The 16714-nt window shown below is 37.9% G+C and overlaps 1 protein-coding gene across 1 annotated transcript in view; it reads left to right on the plus strand.

The window, feature by feature from the left end:
• The window catches only part of LOC150078253 (exonuclease 3'-5' domain-containing protein 2-like), a 163514-nt gene that overhangs the window by 30882 nt on the left and 115918 nt on the right, over positions 1-16714 (plus strand). Inside the window, exon 3 of the mRNA XM_090384514.1 lies at positions 14520-14680. Within this exon, the coding sequence (XP_090240640.1) occupies positions 14520-14680 (161 nt within the window). The remainder of the gene's footprint in view (positions 1-14519; positions 14681-16714) is intronic.

Genomic DNA, 16714 nt, shown 5'->3' on the forward strand with positions numbered 1-16714 from the left:
GCATTTGTCATTGTTAAACTTCAGTTGCCACTTCTCATCTGCCTAATTTTTCTAGACCTTGTTGTAGTTGTATACCCTGATTGCTATCACTAACCATCTTGCCCACTTTGTATCATTTGCAAACTGCGACATTAAGCCTGATATGCTTTTATCAATATCATTTAATAAATGTAGAAAACAACATATTCATTCAATGAGCTCGACAGTAAAACCCGGCAATTCTGCTAATAACTATTAGTCGTCCATGAAGAGCACTGTCCATTGATTACCACTCTGTCTTCTTCCACTTAATGATAGCAGCAACTTGTCCTTAATGCCATACTGTTCCAATTTGTATTGCAATCTTTTATGTCAAACAGCATCAAAAGCTTTTCTGAAATCCAAGTTTGATGTCAAAATTATTTTTTCATTCAGTTTCTTTCTTACTTATTGTATCATACTTTGCAATCACACTGATCAGGTAAGATTTCCCCTTAACAAATCCATGGTGTGATTTTTTTTTTTTTTTTTTATGAAAACACATGAAGTATTAGAACCTACAGTACTTATGCCGTGTAAAGGTTGAAGGTTTAGAAGATGAAAGAAGATACTTGTCGATGTTTGGCTTGAATTTCTGTAGATTGAATTTTCAGGAAATAGGTATGAAGAAAGACTGCCCCAGAAAAAAAATGGAAGTTGAAGGAATAGATGTGGAAGAAGAAAAGTTAGTTGTGTGAGTTTGAAGTTGGACATTAAATGGATGCTGACTGGCTGCAGCACATGTTTGGACCAGTTTGGAAACGAGAGTGGGAATTATAGAAGCCAACTCACATGAACAATGTCCATGGAAATATCTATAGCAATGGCATGCAGCAGAAACAATGTCTGTGAGACAGAGTAGAGAAACTTTGTTAGAGTTCAGTCATTAACTCCTCTGTTTTGAATGGAGTCTGGAAGCATGAGAGAGGTTTTGGGGCACTGCTTCAAAAGTGGGAACAATATTCCATGGTAGGGCAAATATGCGATTTATACAGAGTGAGCAGCTGTATAAAAGAAAGTAATGCCAAGAGCAAAAGACAAACCCAATTTTTTTAGATGCAGAGGAAGCAATAATTGCGATGTGCTTATACAAACAAATCACATAAAAATATGTGATCTTGTTTAGAAATCTGAGTGTCATTGAAAATAATAATTCTAGAGCAGAAGAATCCTTCATGTGAGATATAAGACCAGACTGAGTTTTTGAAAGATTGAAATCAACTAAATTATCTTTGCCCCACTGGAGAAATACCTGGAGATCAGCATTCAAGCAATTGGTAGTGGATATTCAAGAAGCTGAAGTTGTTTGTGCAGGGTTTCTAAAATTGGTTGGTGGACAATGTGTTGGAGTGGGAGAAAGAATTGGACCTTGGGGAGAACACGAGCATTAGTGGAGAAGTTAGAAGACAGAGAACCATCTACCATCACCCACCATGAGCGGTTAGAGAGAAAACTTGGATATCCAATTACAAAAAACAGTTGGCAAGCCATATTATTATTATTATTATTATTATTTTTTTTTTTTTTAGCCATATGGTGCAAGGAAGCCTGAGGCTTATGCTGCACCAGCCAAAAAAAAAAAAATTCCCGAGTTACCCTGAGAGAGAGAGAGAAAGAGAGAGAGAGATGATGAAAGCTTATTTAGAAAGGCTTTGAAATGTCAAGAGCTTCACCAAAAATTTACATTGAATTTGTCCATAGATGGGTAATATAAACTAGTATATCGATCAACTCTGACAGAATCCAGATTGGCTTTAAATGATCAGAAAAGTTTCTAGGTAGTTTGAGTTGGCAGTTAATGGACTTCTCTATTACTTTAAAAAGACTGGAAGTAAGTGCAAGGAGATGATAATTGGATGTCAGGGATTTGTTATCCTATTTTAAGAACTAGCTGGATATGAGCAAATTTCCAAGAAGGGGAAAACTTGGCAAATTTGGGTCACCAATGGAATAAAAGCATGTAAAAAGGTGACACAAAAAACTCAGGAGCACAGGTTTTGAGAACAAGTGGAGAAATATCATAGGACCTGACACTTTCATAGCATCAAGACCATAGGAGACATTGAATGGAATGTATCAGGAAAGGGGAAGGTAGGAGGTGGTTGATGAAGGTCATCGATGCATGAATTAGTAGAAAAGTAGGATGCTAGTAGGTCAGCTTTATCTTTAGCTCAGGTGACAATAGAACCATCTAGTTTTGGCAGAGGTGAGTACCAGAATGCTTGACTACCATTTGGACAAGAAGCAAGTTTTCCACTCTTATTCTGTTCAAAATAAGTTTGGACTGATTAATAACTGCTTTAAAATTGTTGCAGGCTTTGGTGTAGGCAAAAATTGCTGGAGATTTGGATACAAGTCAATTGTGATATGCCAACATCCTTACCTTGAAACAGACCTTAGCATATTTATATGAAAACTAAAGTTTAGATACAGGAAGAGATTTTAAGGTGGAGTGTGGAATAGACGGTTTCATCTCTACAATAATAACTTCACTGGCATGACCTGAGCAAAATACTCACATCAGAAGACTTTTTAAACAGTAATCCAGCCAAGGAAAAGAAGAATAGAGAAAGGTCCAATTGGAGAATAGACCTTCAACTTTGACAGAGGTGGACAGGTTTGAGCAGGCTCAATGCTGGGATACTTCTGCTTGCTCAGACTAAAAACCTGAGGGGGCATAGATTCAAATTGAGGGAAGACAGTTGTAGAAGATGTGAAGAAGACAGTTGTAGAAGATGTGCTTTAGCCAATGGGTAGTTGATTGCTGGAACAGACTTCCATCTGTTGTTGTGGAAGTTTATAGCTTAAATAAATTTAAGGCTGAACTAGACAAACATTTGGAGTGACTGGATGGGTGAAATGGGAAGGGTTTGTTTTTTTTTTTTTTTTTTTTTTTGTGACGCTGTATAAGCTTGCTTTCTGGCCTCATTGCCTCAAGTAATGCTAATGCTAACTTGTTGCAAGGTGCCTTTGTAGCCAGGTGGGAAGGAGCAGCAGTGCGTAGCACACGCTTCTTGATTAGACCGGGGTTTGAGCCCGCCACCACCAAATACGGAGAATGCAGAAAGGTCAGGGAATGACCATCGCATATCCCGGAGCAGTATGGCCTTAGTTGCTAATGCTCCTAAAAACCAAATAACAAACAAACAAACTTGTTGCAATCTGAGGTGCCTAGAGGACCACTCACCTCGACCATATATTTGGAAGGGTTGTTTTGGAGAAAAATATTGAGTGTTGGCTGTGTGGTTAGGATTGCCTGGTATTCTGGTAGGTAAATGAGCAACTGTGTGAGGTTATTAGTAATTGCAAAAGCTTCAGAATCTCAAACAGTTGGATCCATGTGACTTTAAAAAGCCAGCTCGAGTTGTGAACATTAAAATCCCCACGGATCACTTTACTGTTAAGATAGTTGGACTGGAGAAAGTCAAGTTTTAAAGAGAGGAAGTCGAAGGATTTCAAGTGATTAGTGGAGTTGGGAGAACGATAGAGGCAACAAACAAATTTGATAGAATGGGATGGAGAGATTTTAAGCCAGAGAAGATTGAAAAGAGGAGATTCCAAATTACCAAATCTCTGACAGAAAATATTAGAGTGAACATATGCACAAGTACCACCTTTGAAGCAAAAGGAATCATACAGCAAATAATTAGGACAACTGAGATGAGCACTGGTTGAATCAATCCATAATTGGGATTCTGTGAGAAAAAGTACATGGGGCTTAGCAGACTGCAAATTATATTAATAAGTAATACATTGTATATATTATAATGTAATAATATAGTATGTTATAATGAACAAAAAATTTAGGTCATATCTTGTTACAGGCATGAAAGTAAATTTACTTTATAGATTTTGAGGTGCTAAACATGGAAATGGTGTTTAAAATGGCAGATTGCCCTTGTTTTTGAAAAAAAGTAGTTTTTTATATTTGTACAAGGTATTTTTTATTTATGGGTGGTAAGCTATAGCTACGAACATACTTGTATCAAACACGGGACCTTTTCTCCTTTCCCTTGTATTCAGCTTCAGGAGCATCCCTTTTCACCATCCAACAATAATAAGCTAACACAGCGGCACTTCATTTGCTTTTGTATCTTTGTTCCCATCACTGAAATGTCTTGATGGAAGTGATCACCATGTTTGTCGTTGACAGCACTGTAATTTGGTGGGAAGAAATCTAGGTGTGAGTGCAAGAAATGCATCTTCGATGACGTGTTGCATCCCAGTTTTTAACAACACAACGCCAACAACACAAACACTTTCTCTGCATTGTCCCCTGGCCTGCAAACACTTATGGCTAGGCCTGCACCATAAACTGAAAAATAACAGTAAGTTGAGGTGCCCAGAGAGTGCAGTGCAGAAAGCAAGAGTCAAACAAATTAAAATGAAAGCCAGAAGAATGAGTGTGTGTGAGAGAAAGAACACAATCGATAAATGCTACAGTTAAGTACACACTAACCCTAGTTTTAATTGTTTATATTCTTACTTAGCTTAATTATTATGCATTAGTATTAAATTTGCATTACACACTATTGCATCCCCCCCCGTGTGTGCAAAAAAAAAAAGATGAGTGAGTAAAAAAAAATATATGTATATATATATATATATATATAACTTAACAGAAAATATTAAAAAAAAAATTACTATAAAATGTTAAAAAAAAAGTATAAAAATAGTGAAAATGCAGATTATGAATGAAGTAAATGTCTCTCCCCCACCTGACAACATGCAGCTCTGCTGCCATTGCCATCTGGCAATCTTGCTCCCTTGTGTAATACCTTTACTCCCTTTTCCCTAGTGGGGGAAAGATGGGTTCCTGTCTCCTCCCCTGCTGCCCCTTTTTCCCCTAATGGGACTTATCCCCAGTGATATTTCTGGGGGCTGCCTTCCCTATCGTCTCCATACTTCTATCTGTTCCCCCCCAGCCTTCAATCTTCTTCCCTACTCTAATTTTTTTCCCTACTCTTAATCTAAATTAAGCTTAATGTTGCATCTATATATATTGTATACCACTGAATATATATATATACAGTATATATATATTGTATGTATATACAATATATATATTGTATACCACTACATAGCCACTGAAATCTTAGGAAACTAGATGGCAGGGCCTGTCAGAGTAAGAACTTCTACTGCGATCCCTCTATGCCTGACCTGCCTCTTCAGGGCGAAGTGTGGGCAACATGGGGTCTGACTGGCAGCCCAATGGCTAAAAGGGAGGAACAACACACACTTTTTAGTAAAATCTCTCATCTTCACAAAGTACACAACACAGAGATGGGAGGAAGCCCCTGCTGCCCATTAGACCCAAAACTCTTTACACTTTATGATCCAGTTTTTCATAAGAAATAATGAGATCTTCCACAAGCTGCCTGTAGTTTCCAGCTTTAACATTTCCTAGAAAACTAGTCAAAACATTTTTAAAGGCTTTCCATGCTGATTTCTCGCTATCACCAAGGGTACTTTGGAACTGTTCGTCTTTGAAAAGTTGCCTTATTTGTGGATCAATGAAAGTGCCTGCCTTAATCTTCTCTGTACTAAGTCTTACTAATAAAAATGAAAAATTAAAAAATGTAATAAGTCTTGGGAATTTCTCTTGGAAGTATGTGAATGCAGGACCATTCACTTTCAAAGCCTTCATGAAATTTTTCACAAGCCCCAGTTTGATGTGGAGTGGTGGAAGCAAAACTTTGTTTGGACCTACCAGAGGTTCAATTGCTACGTTTCTCATTCCAGGTGTTAATGATTTTTGTTGAAGCCAACTCCTCTTCTCGTAGTCCATATTAATATTAGTATAGGCACATGATGCAAGAAAGCAAGCTTATACAGCTTCATCCCAAAAAAAAAAAAAAAACCCCTTCCTATTTCACTGATCTATTTATTCCAAATGGTTGTCTAGTTCTGCCTTGAATTTATTTAAGCTATCAACTTCCATAACAACAGATGGACATTTGTTCCAGCAGTCAACCACCGTCTAGCTAAAGGCAAACTTCCGCAAGTCTACTCTACAACTGTCTTTCCTCAATTTGAATCTAAGTCCCCTCAGGTTTGTAATCTGAGCAAGAGGAAGAATCCCATTAGCATTGAGTCTGCTCAATCCATTCAAGGCCTTATACATCTCAATCAGATTGCCTTGCAGGGGCCTACTCTCCAGAAGCTGCAATTTGCAGAATTTAAACCTTTCTTCATAAGAGCACCCCCCCTTCATCAGTCTTGTTGACCTTCTCTGTACTCTTTCTAGCAACTGTACATCCTTCCTAAAATGAGGCTTCCAGATCTGTATGCAGTACTCAAGGTGTGGCCTGACCGTTGCCTTATACAAGGGGATAATCACCTCCTTATCCCTGCTCGCGAAATTCCTGTATGTCATTGACAAGACCCCAAGACCTACTCTGCTCAGAAAACTTCATAGCTGACTGCACAATTACCCCCAGGTCTCTTTCATTCTCCACTACCCCAAGTGTAACACCACCCAGTTGGAACATATCTCTTGGGTTACTGCTATCCATATGCAGTACTTTGCATTTGTCAATGTTAAACTTCAGTTGCCACTTCTCAGCCCATCTGTCCAACTTTTCCAGATCCTGTTGCAGCAGCATACTGTCATTACTGTTATTAACAGCCCTGCCAACCTTTGTGTTATCTGCAAACTTTGACATTAAGCTTGATATACCTTCATCAATATCATTGATAAATATACAAAACAACAATGGGCCGAATCCCAAGGGACACCACTAATAACATTAGTTCATATAGAGCAGTACCCATTGATTACAACTCTGTCTTCTCCCACTGAACCATCCTTTTATCCATTGTGGCAACTTGCCCTTAATGCCATACGGCTCCAATTTATACAGTAGTCTTCTATGTGCAACAGTATCAAAAGCTTTCCTGAAATCAGAGTATATGATATCAAAATTATTTTTTTCATCCAGTTCCTTTGTGACCACGTCATAGTATCCAATAAAATTGGTGAGACAAGACTTTCCCTTAACAAACCCATGCTGTGTCTGAATTATCACTGCAGTCTTGTCTAGATGATCCTGCAGCGGTTTTTAATTAGTGACATCATTATTTTCCCTGGAACAGAAGTCAAACTAACAGGTCTGTAATTACTCGTGTCGCCCTTTGATCCCTCTTTGTGAATTGGAGATACATTCAGGAGTGGATTAAGGTCGGTTGAGGCCCTGGGTGCAGAAGAAAATATTGGGCCCCTTAAAAAAAAGAGACAGGGAAAATAAAAATACACGTTAACCATTTTTTTAAATAAATAAAAAATATTATGTACTATTAATGTTTTATTTCCAAAAAAATTTGAATATAATATATGTATAATATAATTAATAATAGCATAATAATAATCACAAAGTTTTGAACTAATATGTTCAACTAAATTGTTGGGGTTTTGCGTGGGCCCTTCAGAAGTCGGGGCCCAGGGCGCGCGCCCGGTGCGCCCGCTATAAATCCGCCTCTGGATACATTTGCACATCTCCAGTATGTGGGGACTTCCTCCGAGTCCAAGGATGCTCTTATAATTTTGGCAAATAAGCTAATTTGCTTACTTCCTTTGCCACCTCCTTTAATATAACTGGATAGATCCCATCTACCCCAGGAACCTTTCTTATGTTTAACTTCAACAATTTCTCCTCCACTTTGCTCTTAGTTATTACAAAATCATTTAACTCCCTGTTAGAGCTTGATAAACATCTGTCCCTCTCCTCGTGTGAATGTAGATGCAAAATACTCATTTAGTTTGGCAGCTATCAGAGAATGATCATCTACAGTCAAACCATTGATATCAAGTGGACCAATCTGATTCATTCCCATCCATTTAGAGTTTATAAGTAAAGTGTTTGCTGTTTTTCTTTGCATCCTTTGCCAAAGATTTTTCATAATCTGCCTTTGCTTACCTAACCTCATTTGTGACTTCATTACAGACTAGCTTATATCTACCATGGTGCCTCTGTAGCCAGGTGGGAAGGAGCAGCAGTGCGTAGCACACGCTTCTTGATTAGACCTGGGTTCGAGCCCGTCACCACCAAATATGGATGATGCGGAAAGGTCAGGGAATGACCACCGCATATCCCGGAGCAATATGGCCTAAGCTGCTAATGCTCCTAAAAACCAAACAACATATCTACCATAGGCTTCTGTGTTGCCTGACAATTTATGTGCATCTCATGCATTTTTCTTCTCTGCCACGAGTCTCATTAGTTCATCTGACATTCATTTGGGCCAAAACCTAGAGCAGTATTTGTTAGTTGGAACAAAAAGCCTAGTAGCTTCCAAAATTACTTCCTTGAATGTTTCCCATTTAGAATTTGCTGTTGGTAAAACATCAGTTGGTGCCACTGTATAGAATTTAAAAAATCTCTGAGACCACTGTAGTTACCTTTACGAAATCAAACACTCTTGTCTTTATGCCTGATGGTAATTACATCTTTAAGTAAATTCCACATCAGTACACTTTGATCACTGCCTCCTAGTGTTTCTTTATCTGTAAATTCTTAATGCATGAATAATCACTACTGATAAGTCAGAGTTATTCACTACTGATACATCAGAGTTATTAGGCCTATAACAAACTCCTGCCCTCATTTTTGCTTACCTAGTGCTTATGTCACACCAGACTGCACTGTTTATCTATGTCAGCTGGATGCACTTCCTTAGATTTTGTGTTTCTTAACTAACAGCTTAACCCCTCCTCCCTTCCTATCCTTTCTGTACACACTGTACTCTCCAAATTCTAATTCTGCATCCCTTATATCTGAGTGACACCACGTCTCTGATAACCTAACAGTATCCACCTTGGATGTCTAAACCCTCACTTCAAATTCATCAAATGGCGCCTCCGTAGCCAGGTAGGTAGGAGCAGCCGTGCGTAGCACACGCTTCTTGATTAGACAGGGGTTCGAGCCCGTGACCACCAAATACGGAGGATGTGGAAAGGTAATGGAATGACCATCGCATATCCCCGGAGCAATATGGCCTTAGTTGCTAATTCTCCAAATAACAAACAAACCTTAAATTCATCAAATTTATTTACTGTACTCCTAGCATTGGTGCATGTATTGCAAGCATACATGCACCTGTTCTTACTCTTAGTTACTCTAACATAGCCCATGTATTTAGTTGTTTCATGACTCCCAGCAGTTCCTGAAATCCCCAGCAACTTGCTTTCTGGGCTGCTGCTCATTCCAGTAGAAGCAGTGCAAGAATCATTTCCACCTGTGGCTACTGTTAATCTATTAGTTTGTGAATCGCCCAAGCTAGCAGTTTTCCGACCCACCCTTTCTTGCACCCTTTCTATTTAAGTTTATCCCATCCCTACAGAAGCAATCTCTCCTGTTAACAAGCACAGACCATGCTGATAAAAATTCTACCCCACGAGCCTTGCACAATCTCTCCAGGGCCGAATTGATTGGCAAGGCTCTCATCACACTTTGAAATTTAACTCTAACTCACGACTTTTTTTCAACATTGACCTGTACTTCCCAAGTAAATCCGCAGATCTCCTACACTTAATGTCATTAGTGTCAACGTAAACAGTGCTATCACCTTTTGTGCCTTAAAATATATCTGCTCTGCAACTTTTGCCCTGGCAGACATACCCTGTCCTATTCCACCTATTCTTTTTTGCACAATATATATCCCGTTTCCCTGACAATTGAGTCACCAACAATAGCTCCTGTGGGACCATTGCATTCTGCCTTTAAGATTGCTGCTGTATTGTCTGGTGCATAAGAATGAACTCTGGCAGTGAGTTGGGCAGCTGAGAGCTTGATGAGCCTCCCATTTTAATTCCTTCGATGGCTTCTGTTTGACTCTTTAAGTTCTCATAGATGGGCATCTATGAGATGTTCATAGATGGCACTTAGTTTCTTCACATTCTCTGCACCTAGCACACACAAAGACATCCTCTATGGCTAGATCATGTCCTGTTCAAGAGATCCGCAGACATGTCGCATTTTGCACATTTTTTTAGATTGTGATGCGTTATTAGCATTATAGATACCCGAGACCAACTTGGCCATGGATTGAAAAAGGCCCATGTAATTAAATGGGATTCGAACCTGGGCCTTTTCCGCTTGGTGTGGGGAGGACGGTGATGAACCAGTGCTACTAACGCAGACAAAAATCGCCCCCTTCAGTTCTCCCCTGAACCATGGCAATTTCACTACTTTGCACACATTGCTTTGGTGTGTGATTACAAAATTTCCACGAATGACTGATTCGATTTAATTACAATAAAAATTAAAAGGATTTATAAATTTAATTGATTAATTGCCAATACTATACTATGCTAACAGATTCCTACTACAGTGCTACTTATTTATCTATCTAGTTTTACGTTATACCTTATGCTATCAAGTTCAAGATATATGTAATGCTATTCCGTATTGATACTATACAATGGCGACAAGTTTCGAACGGTACAAGTTTTACTGATACTAAGTAATAACCCACAAAATCTCTATCTAAGTTCAAAATAAATAAACTAAGTATCGTAACGAGGACTATAAAGCTACTTCTGCTGACGGGGCTAGCCAGGTGGGTAAAGTGCCTGCCTGGCAACCAAAGGTCACGGGTTCAAATCCCGACTTGGGCTTGGATCAGAGTAGTACAAAAACCTTGGGAGGTGCATTATGGCCACAGAAGCCGATGTGCCAACAACTAACAAAAAAAAAAAAATAAATAAATAAAGCTACTTCTAGAAAACAAATTAATATGCCAATTAAGTCAATAAAATGGTAAAAATTTAAGAAAAACTTCTCTATTAGCTGGAGCCGTAAAAACTTCACCCGCACCGAGCTAATCTCATTCCCAGCATCCTTGGCATGACTGTCCCACTCGCAGAGAAAGCAATAATATTTAGTGTAACCCCTTTGTAGTCCTAACAAAATATTGATTACCTTTAAATCACCATATATCCACCACTCATGTTTCTGATAATGTACACCTAAGAGGATGTTTTCCCTATATGCATATGTTTCTATTTTGTGGACGGCATATGTAAGAGGTATTGAAGGCAGCATATTTCCATTGTGTAATAACACAGCCTTAAGGCTAACCTTTGAAGCATCTAAAAATATTTGACATTCTTCGGGAGCGTGCTTCATGTTCATTGCTGCCATTAGACCATCAACATCCTTATAAAGAGTGAGTTCATCTTCTGTTTGATGGAATTTATCACGGTGTTTATTTTGAGTACAAAATGTTGTCACTTTCACAGAATGATCTAGAAGATTCCACTATTGTAGCCTCTAGGCCAAAAGCTCTTCCTTATTCTTCAGCAGTTTGAAATCCCTGATAAGGTCATTAAGCTCACTTTCTGTGATCTTATGTGGTTCAGAAGGATAAAGGTTTGGACAAAATGGTGGATCCATTGACGTAGATGGCTGCTGTACTTCTTCATATATATCAAGTTGATGTTCATCAGTTTGATATATATGAAGTAAAGAAAAACGGTTGTGAATAGGTAGTACTTCACCACGAGGCACAGAACTGCTTATTCTTTTAAGTACAACCTATATAGGTAGCACTTCAGGACTACCTATTCTCAAACTTCAGGAATAGGTAGTACTTCACTGTGAAGCACAGAACAAATTGCAGATAGTATATTTGGGTACATCACTGTCGCCTTTTTCTTGATTGTCATCAGGACCGTACTTACACATCTTGAGGCCTGAGGCACTAAGCTCTTGCTGGACCCCCTTTAAAGATACCAGAGTCTAAAAAAAACTTGCATATGACTGATGCTGTATAAACTTGCTTTCTTTTATGCCTCTACTAATGCTAATCAGAAAAAAAAACAATTATTTTTACCAATCTGTTTAAATATGAATGTTAAAATACTCTGAAATGTAAAGAACAGTACTGAACTAAACTCTGTGTTTGCAATAGCTCGTGAGGATATAATGACCGGTAGTGTTTCTGGCTTTCGTGACCAGTGTCTGCTGCCCTTTTATAAGTAGTTCCTAATTTCACCTCACGATGGTGGGTGAACACCATAAATTTGGTGCCCCACTGGAATCGAAGTGGGCTGCCTGCACCGAAGACATGAGCATCAGCACTGAGCTATGGGGGAGCCCAACAACAAAGTATAATACACAAATAAGTATGACAAATTAGTGTAATTACTAATTTTGCTTTAAAAATTAGAGATTACAGAGGCGATGCGAGGCTCCCCCTCTGTGATGATTATGGAGGCTAGTGCCTCATGTGCCTGTTTATAAGTATGGTCATGATTGTTGTCCCTTTTTTAATAGGAGGCACCATTCAGAAGTAACAGTCTGTGATATAATTTGTTGACTCCCTCCATATCATGGGCACTGTGAAAGGCATAAAATTCCCCTTTCGATTCACCCATGCATTGAGTTTTGATGAACGGGTAGTGCAGCATATGTGTGGAGCCCAATTCTTCACCTACTTTACATCCAAAGTACAAGAAGTAGGCCTTTTTATGGCTCGAGTTAAGGGATGCTTTTTTGAACATAATGTGACTTCTCCACGTACATAACAGAAGTCATCCAGAATATTCACACAATTACAGGGCATATTAATCTTAAATGATGCAAATACTATGCAGAAAGTCGGAATCTCATATAAAACAACCGTTAACTGAGAATAAATCACCCAACACCTAGCCATATTTGAGAATTACTGCAACAGAGTTGAAGACTCATTTGAGGTGACAACAGCTTATCGTGTGATACAGAGCAAGACGACAGTTGCCGATCACGTGAAAAGGTGGTACTGAAACTGGTGTTGCCATGCGTTTTGCCGAGAGCCATAGTTGTTTCAATGATAACAACTCAATTGCAGAGTTGTCATCTTTGCAACACCAGGGTACCTGCCCACCCCACGATGAGGAGCCAATAAGCTCCGAAATGGTGCTATGGGTGATGGTATCTGCTGAGAATAAGTAAGAATAGTCTCCTCCTATGGTGAAGCGTTACTTATTCGAGGTAGGGCAATATCATGGCAACTCATTGTGAAGGTAATCACAATATGAGATATACTTAATGATGCCAATTTATAACTACTTATGTAGTTGGCTATGTACAGAAATGATGCAAATGCACTAACTTGTATTAATTAAACTATTTACGTAACCTGAGGCCTTAGCCCTAAACTATATCATGATTGATAGCCATCTTGTTGCATGTTTGAATCATTCGGCACTGCTTGCTTTTTTTGCTATCTTGCTTTTTTTGCTATCCATTAGTTAACCCAGTGGTTTTCAACTGGAGTGTCACAACAACATTCCAGGGTGGCATGTAATTTTGGTTAAAGTTACTTAAACTTATATATATATATTTTTTAATTTATATATTTATTTTATTATGAAAAGGTACATCCTTTTGTATTATGAATTGTAATTTTGTTTATAATTATATTATTATAATAACTATCATATAACATATTTTTTTTAACATTATATATATACAGAGAGAGAGAGAATCGGATCTAACAGGCAGAAAATTGAGTAGGAGTTCCACAAAATAAAATAAATTACTTAAGGGTGCCATTATTAAAAAAAAGGTTGAAAACCACTGAATTAACCCCTTTTGCTGGCAAATTTTTAAAGTCATGGCAGCAGTTGGTGAACAAAGTTCACCACTTGGGTTTTTCAGATAAGTGGCAATAAATAGTTGAAACTGGAAAATTATAAAAAGTTATTCTTAATTCTGACACTATTAAATAATATCAAAAATTTTCTCTAGAAACAACATTGTTATCCAAAAAATTTTGTTTAGAAAATTAATACTACTATTTACTTGAGGGTTAACTGTGTAGTTGGCACTTCAAAAAAAAAAAAAATCTAAGATTAGGTGCATCGTTTACCTCACACATTGTCTTTTTTGTGGCAAAAGGCAATAAATAGTGTAAAAAGCACTTAATAATCTTATTCTTTATTTGGACACCATATTAAATGATAACAAATAATATCTTTAGTAACAGCAGTCTTGTTATCCAAAAAAAAAAAAAAAAAAAAATTCTGACTACCTCATTTCTAATACACACCAAGTGAAAGAAATTGAAGCCAAACCAAAGCTTTGTGAAAAATCATTGCAGGAGGGACACATAGTGCACTTTATACACAAATACTGAACCATACAGAAGTTTTTACAGCTATACTTCTCCAGTTGTAAAATAATTAATGGTATAGATCAAAAGTGAATACCAAACTACAAGAATACTAAAATTCACACTGATGTTAATTCTAACAGATATTTTAAGTTTTTCTGCTTTTGGTTGATGCAGTGCATAAAGCAAGCCAACTAGAGGATTAATAGAATTGTTTTATTGATAATTTTTCTTTATTTTTATTGTGTATTTTTGATAGTTTTGGATTATTTAGATTAGGCCATGAATTAGTTCAGATCAGTATTAGATTATGTTCAGCTGACTGCTTAATAGTATTTAATTTTAAAATAACTAATTCATATGATCATGTGCTATATCTGATATGTTTTTAACTAATACCATAGATTATTGGTCTTGACTGTGAGTGGGTATCTCAAGATTTTCAGCCTCATCCAGTATCCCTTCTTCAGTTGTCAACATCTAAAGAAATATGTGTGTTATTTCGTTTGAATTCCATGGAAATGCCACTTCCAGAAAATTTGTTATGCGTACTTGCTGACAGTAGGTTAGTTACAGCATGATAATTATTTTTTTTAAGTTTTAGTTTTAGAAGCTTTTTCAGCAGATTGTTTTTAAAGTATGACTTATTTTATTTTGAATATATTACATTGATAGCAGACATTTTTAACTCCAAACCTATTACATGAAACTCCCAGACAATATTTCAGCAACTCATGCTCTTCATCTACTTTGTCCACACAACTGAAACTCCTAATAGCTGTTTTTGAAAATGTTCCCTTTGATTTTTCCACTAAAATTTCTATAAATCTTCATTAGTTATCACACAATTAGGAATGTGCAAACTTGTGCCATGATTGTGGATTTTTTTGGAACAGGATATGATCCAGCCAAGGAGAATATCCATGTGTGTGCTAGTTGCAGAGAGTGCGAAGAAATTAAGTGCCAACTCAGCATTCTGATGGGGGTTTATAAGAGTTTGAAGAATAGGGTAGATGTTCTCGAAGGAATTAAAATGGGAGTTCCATTAAGCTGTCAGCTGCCCAACTCAATGCCAGATTGAGTTGGGCAGCTGACAGCTTATTGCCTGATGTACAAGTGTGAAAGAGCTCACACTTGTACATCAGGCAACACAGTGGCAATCTACATGGCAGAATGCACTGGTCCCACAGGAGGTGGTTATTTTCAATGACTCTATTATCAGGGAAATGGGAAATATGTTGGGCAAGAAGGAGAGGTGGAATAGGACCGGGGGTTCCATTCCACCTATCCTTCTGTCTGCTGGGGCATAAGTAGATGACGTCGAGCAGATCTCACCTTTTAAGGGCACAAAAGGTGATATTGTTGTACGTGTTGGCACTAATGATATTAAGAGTAGGAGATCTGAGGACTTGCTTAAAAAGTACAGGGCAACGTTGGGAAAAAGTCGCAGTTAGGATCGAATTTGAAAGTGTCTGCAATTCTGCCTAGACATGATAGTAGGGAATACATGTTGACAACTTTTTCGATCAGTTTGGCCCTGAAGAGAATATGCAAGACTCATGGGGTAGAATTTTTCTCAGCATGGTCTGTGCTTATTAACAGGAGAGCCTGTTTTTAAAGGGATAGGATATACTTAAATAGAAGGGGTGCAAGAATATTTGCTGATGCTATTGAGGTAGTGATTGGTAGGTTGGAAAATTGCTAGTTTGGTGAGATGCACAGACTAATAGATTAACTAGAGCTGCAGGCAGAGGCGAAGCTGCCTCATTTTCCAATAGAAATCAGAAAATGCAGCAGCCTGGAAAGCAAGGTGTTGGGGATTTTGAGCCCTGCTGTGGATCATAATGGAACAAGTAAATACATGGTCTGTGTAAGCATAACTAAGAGTAAGAACATGTACATACTTGCATGTACACTAATGCTAGGAGCATTGTAAATAAATTTCATGAATTTGAAGTACTGATATAGTCATCAAATGCAGACTTTGCAGGGATAGTGGAGACATGGTGTCACTCGGACATAAGTGATGTATAGCAGTCTCTTATGAAAAACAGTATCAAAAACTGTTCTGAAATCTGTTTTTAAAAATATTTTTTCCATCTGTTTCCTTTGAACTGTGTCATAGTATCCAATTAGATTGGTCAGACAAGATCATCCCTTAACAAATCCATACTGTGACTGCAGTATAGCTGCATTCTTGTCTAGGTGGTCCTGCATTACTTCTTTAACCAGTGATTCCATTATTTTCCCTGGAATAGAAGTCAAACTAATGGGTCGGTAATTACACGTGTAACCCTTTGATCTTTTTTATGGTTAGAGATACATTTGCACATTCCAGTTTGTAGGGACCTCTCCTTAATCCAGGGATGCCTGCATAATCATGGCTAAAAGATTGCTTACCTCTTTTGTTGCCTTTAATATAACTGGCAAAATCCCATGTACTCCAGGTGCCTTTTTTATGTTTATCCTCAGCAATTTATCCTCCACTTTGCTCTCAGCTATCACAAAATCATTCAGTTCCCTGCAAAGATTTGTCTCATTTCTGACATCCTCATCTGCAAAAAAATCCTCGTGTGAATGTATAAATTGCCAAATACCC

Source organism: Mastigoproctus giganteus, chromosome 11, assembly GCF_048544385.1.
Source record: "Mastigoproctus giganteus isolate SK-2022 chromosome 11, ASM4854438v1, whole genome shotgun sequence".
NCBI classification, from domain to species: domain Eukaryota; kingdom Metazoa; phylum Arthropoda; class Arachnida; order Uropygi; family Thelyphonidae; genus Mastigoproctus; species Mastigoproctus giganteus.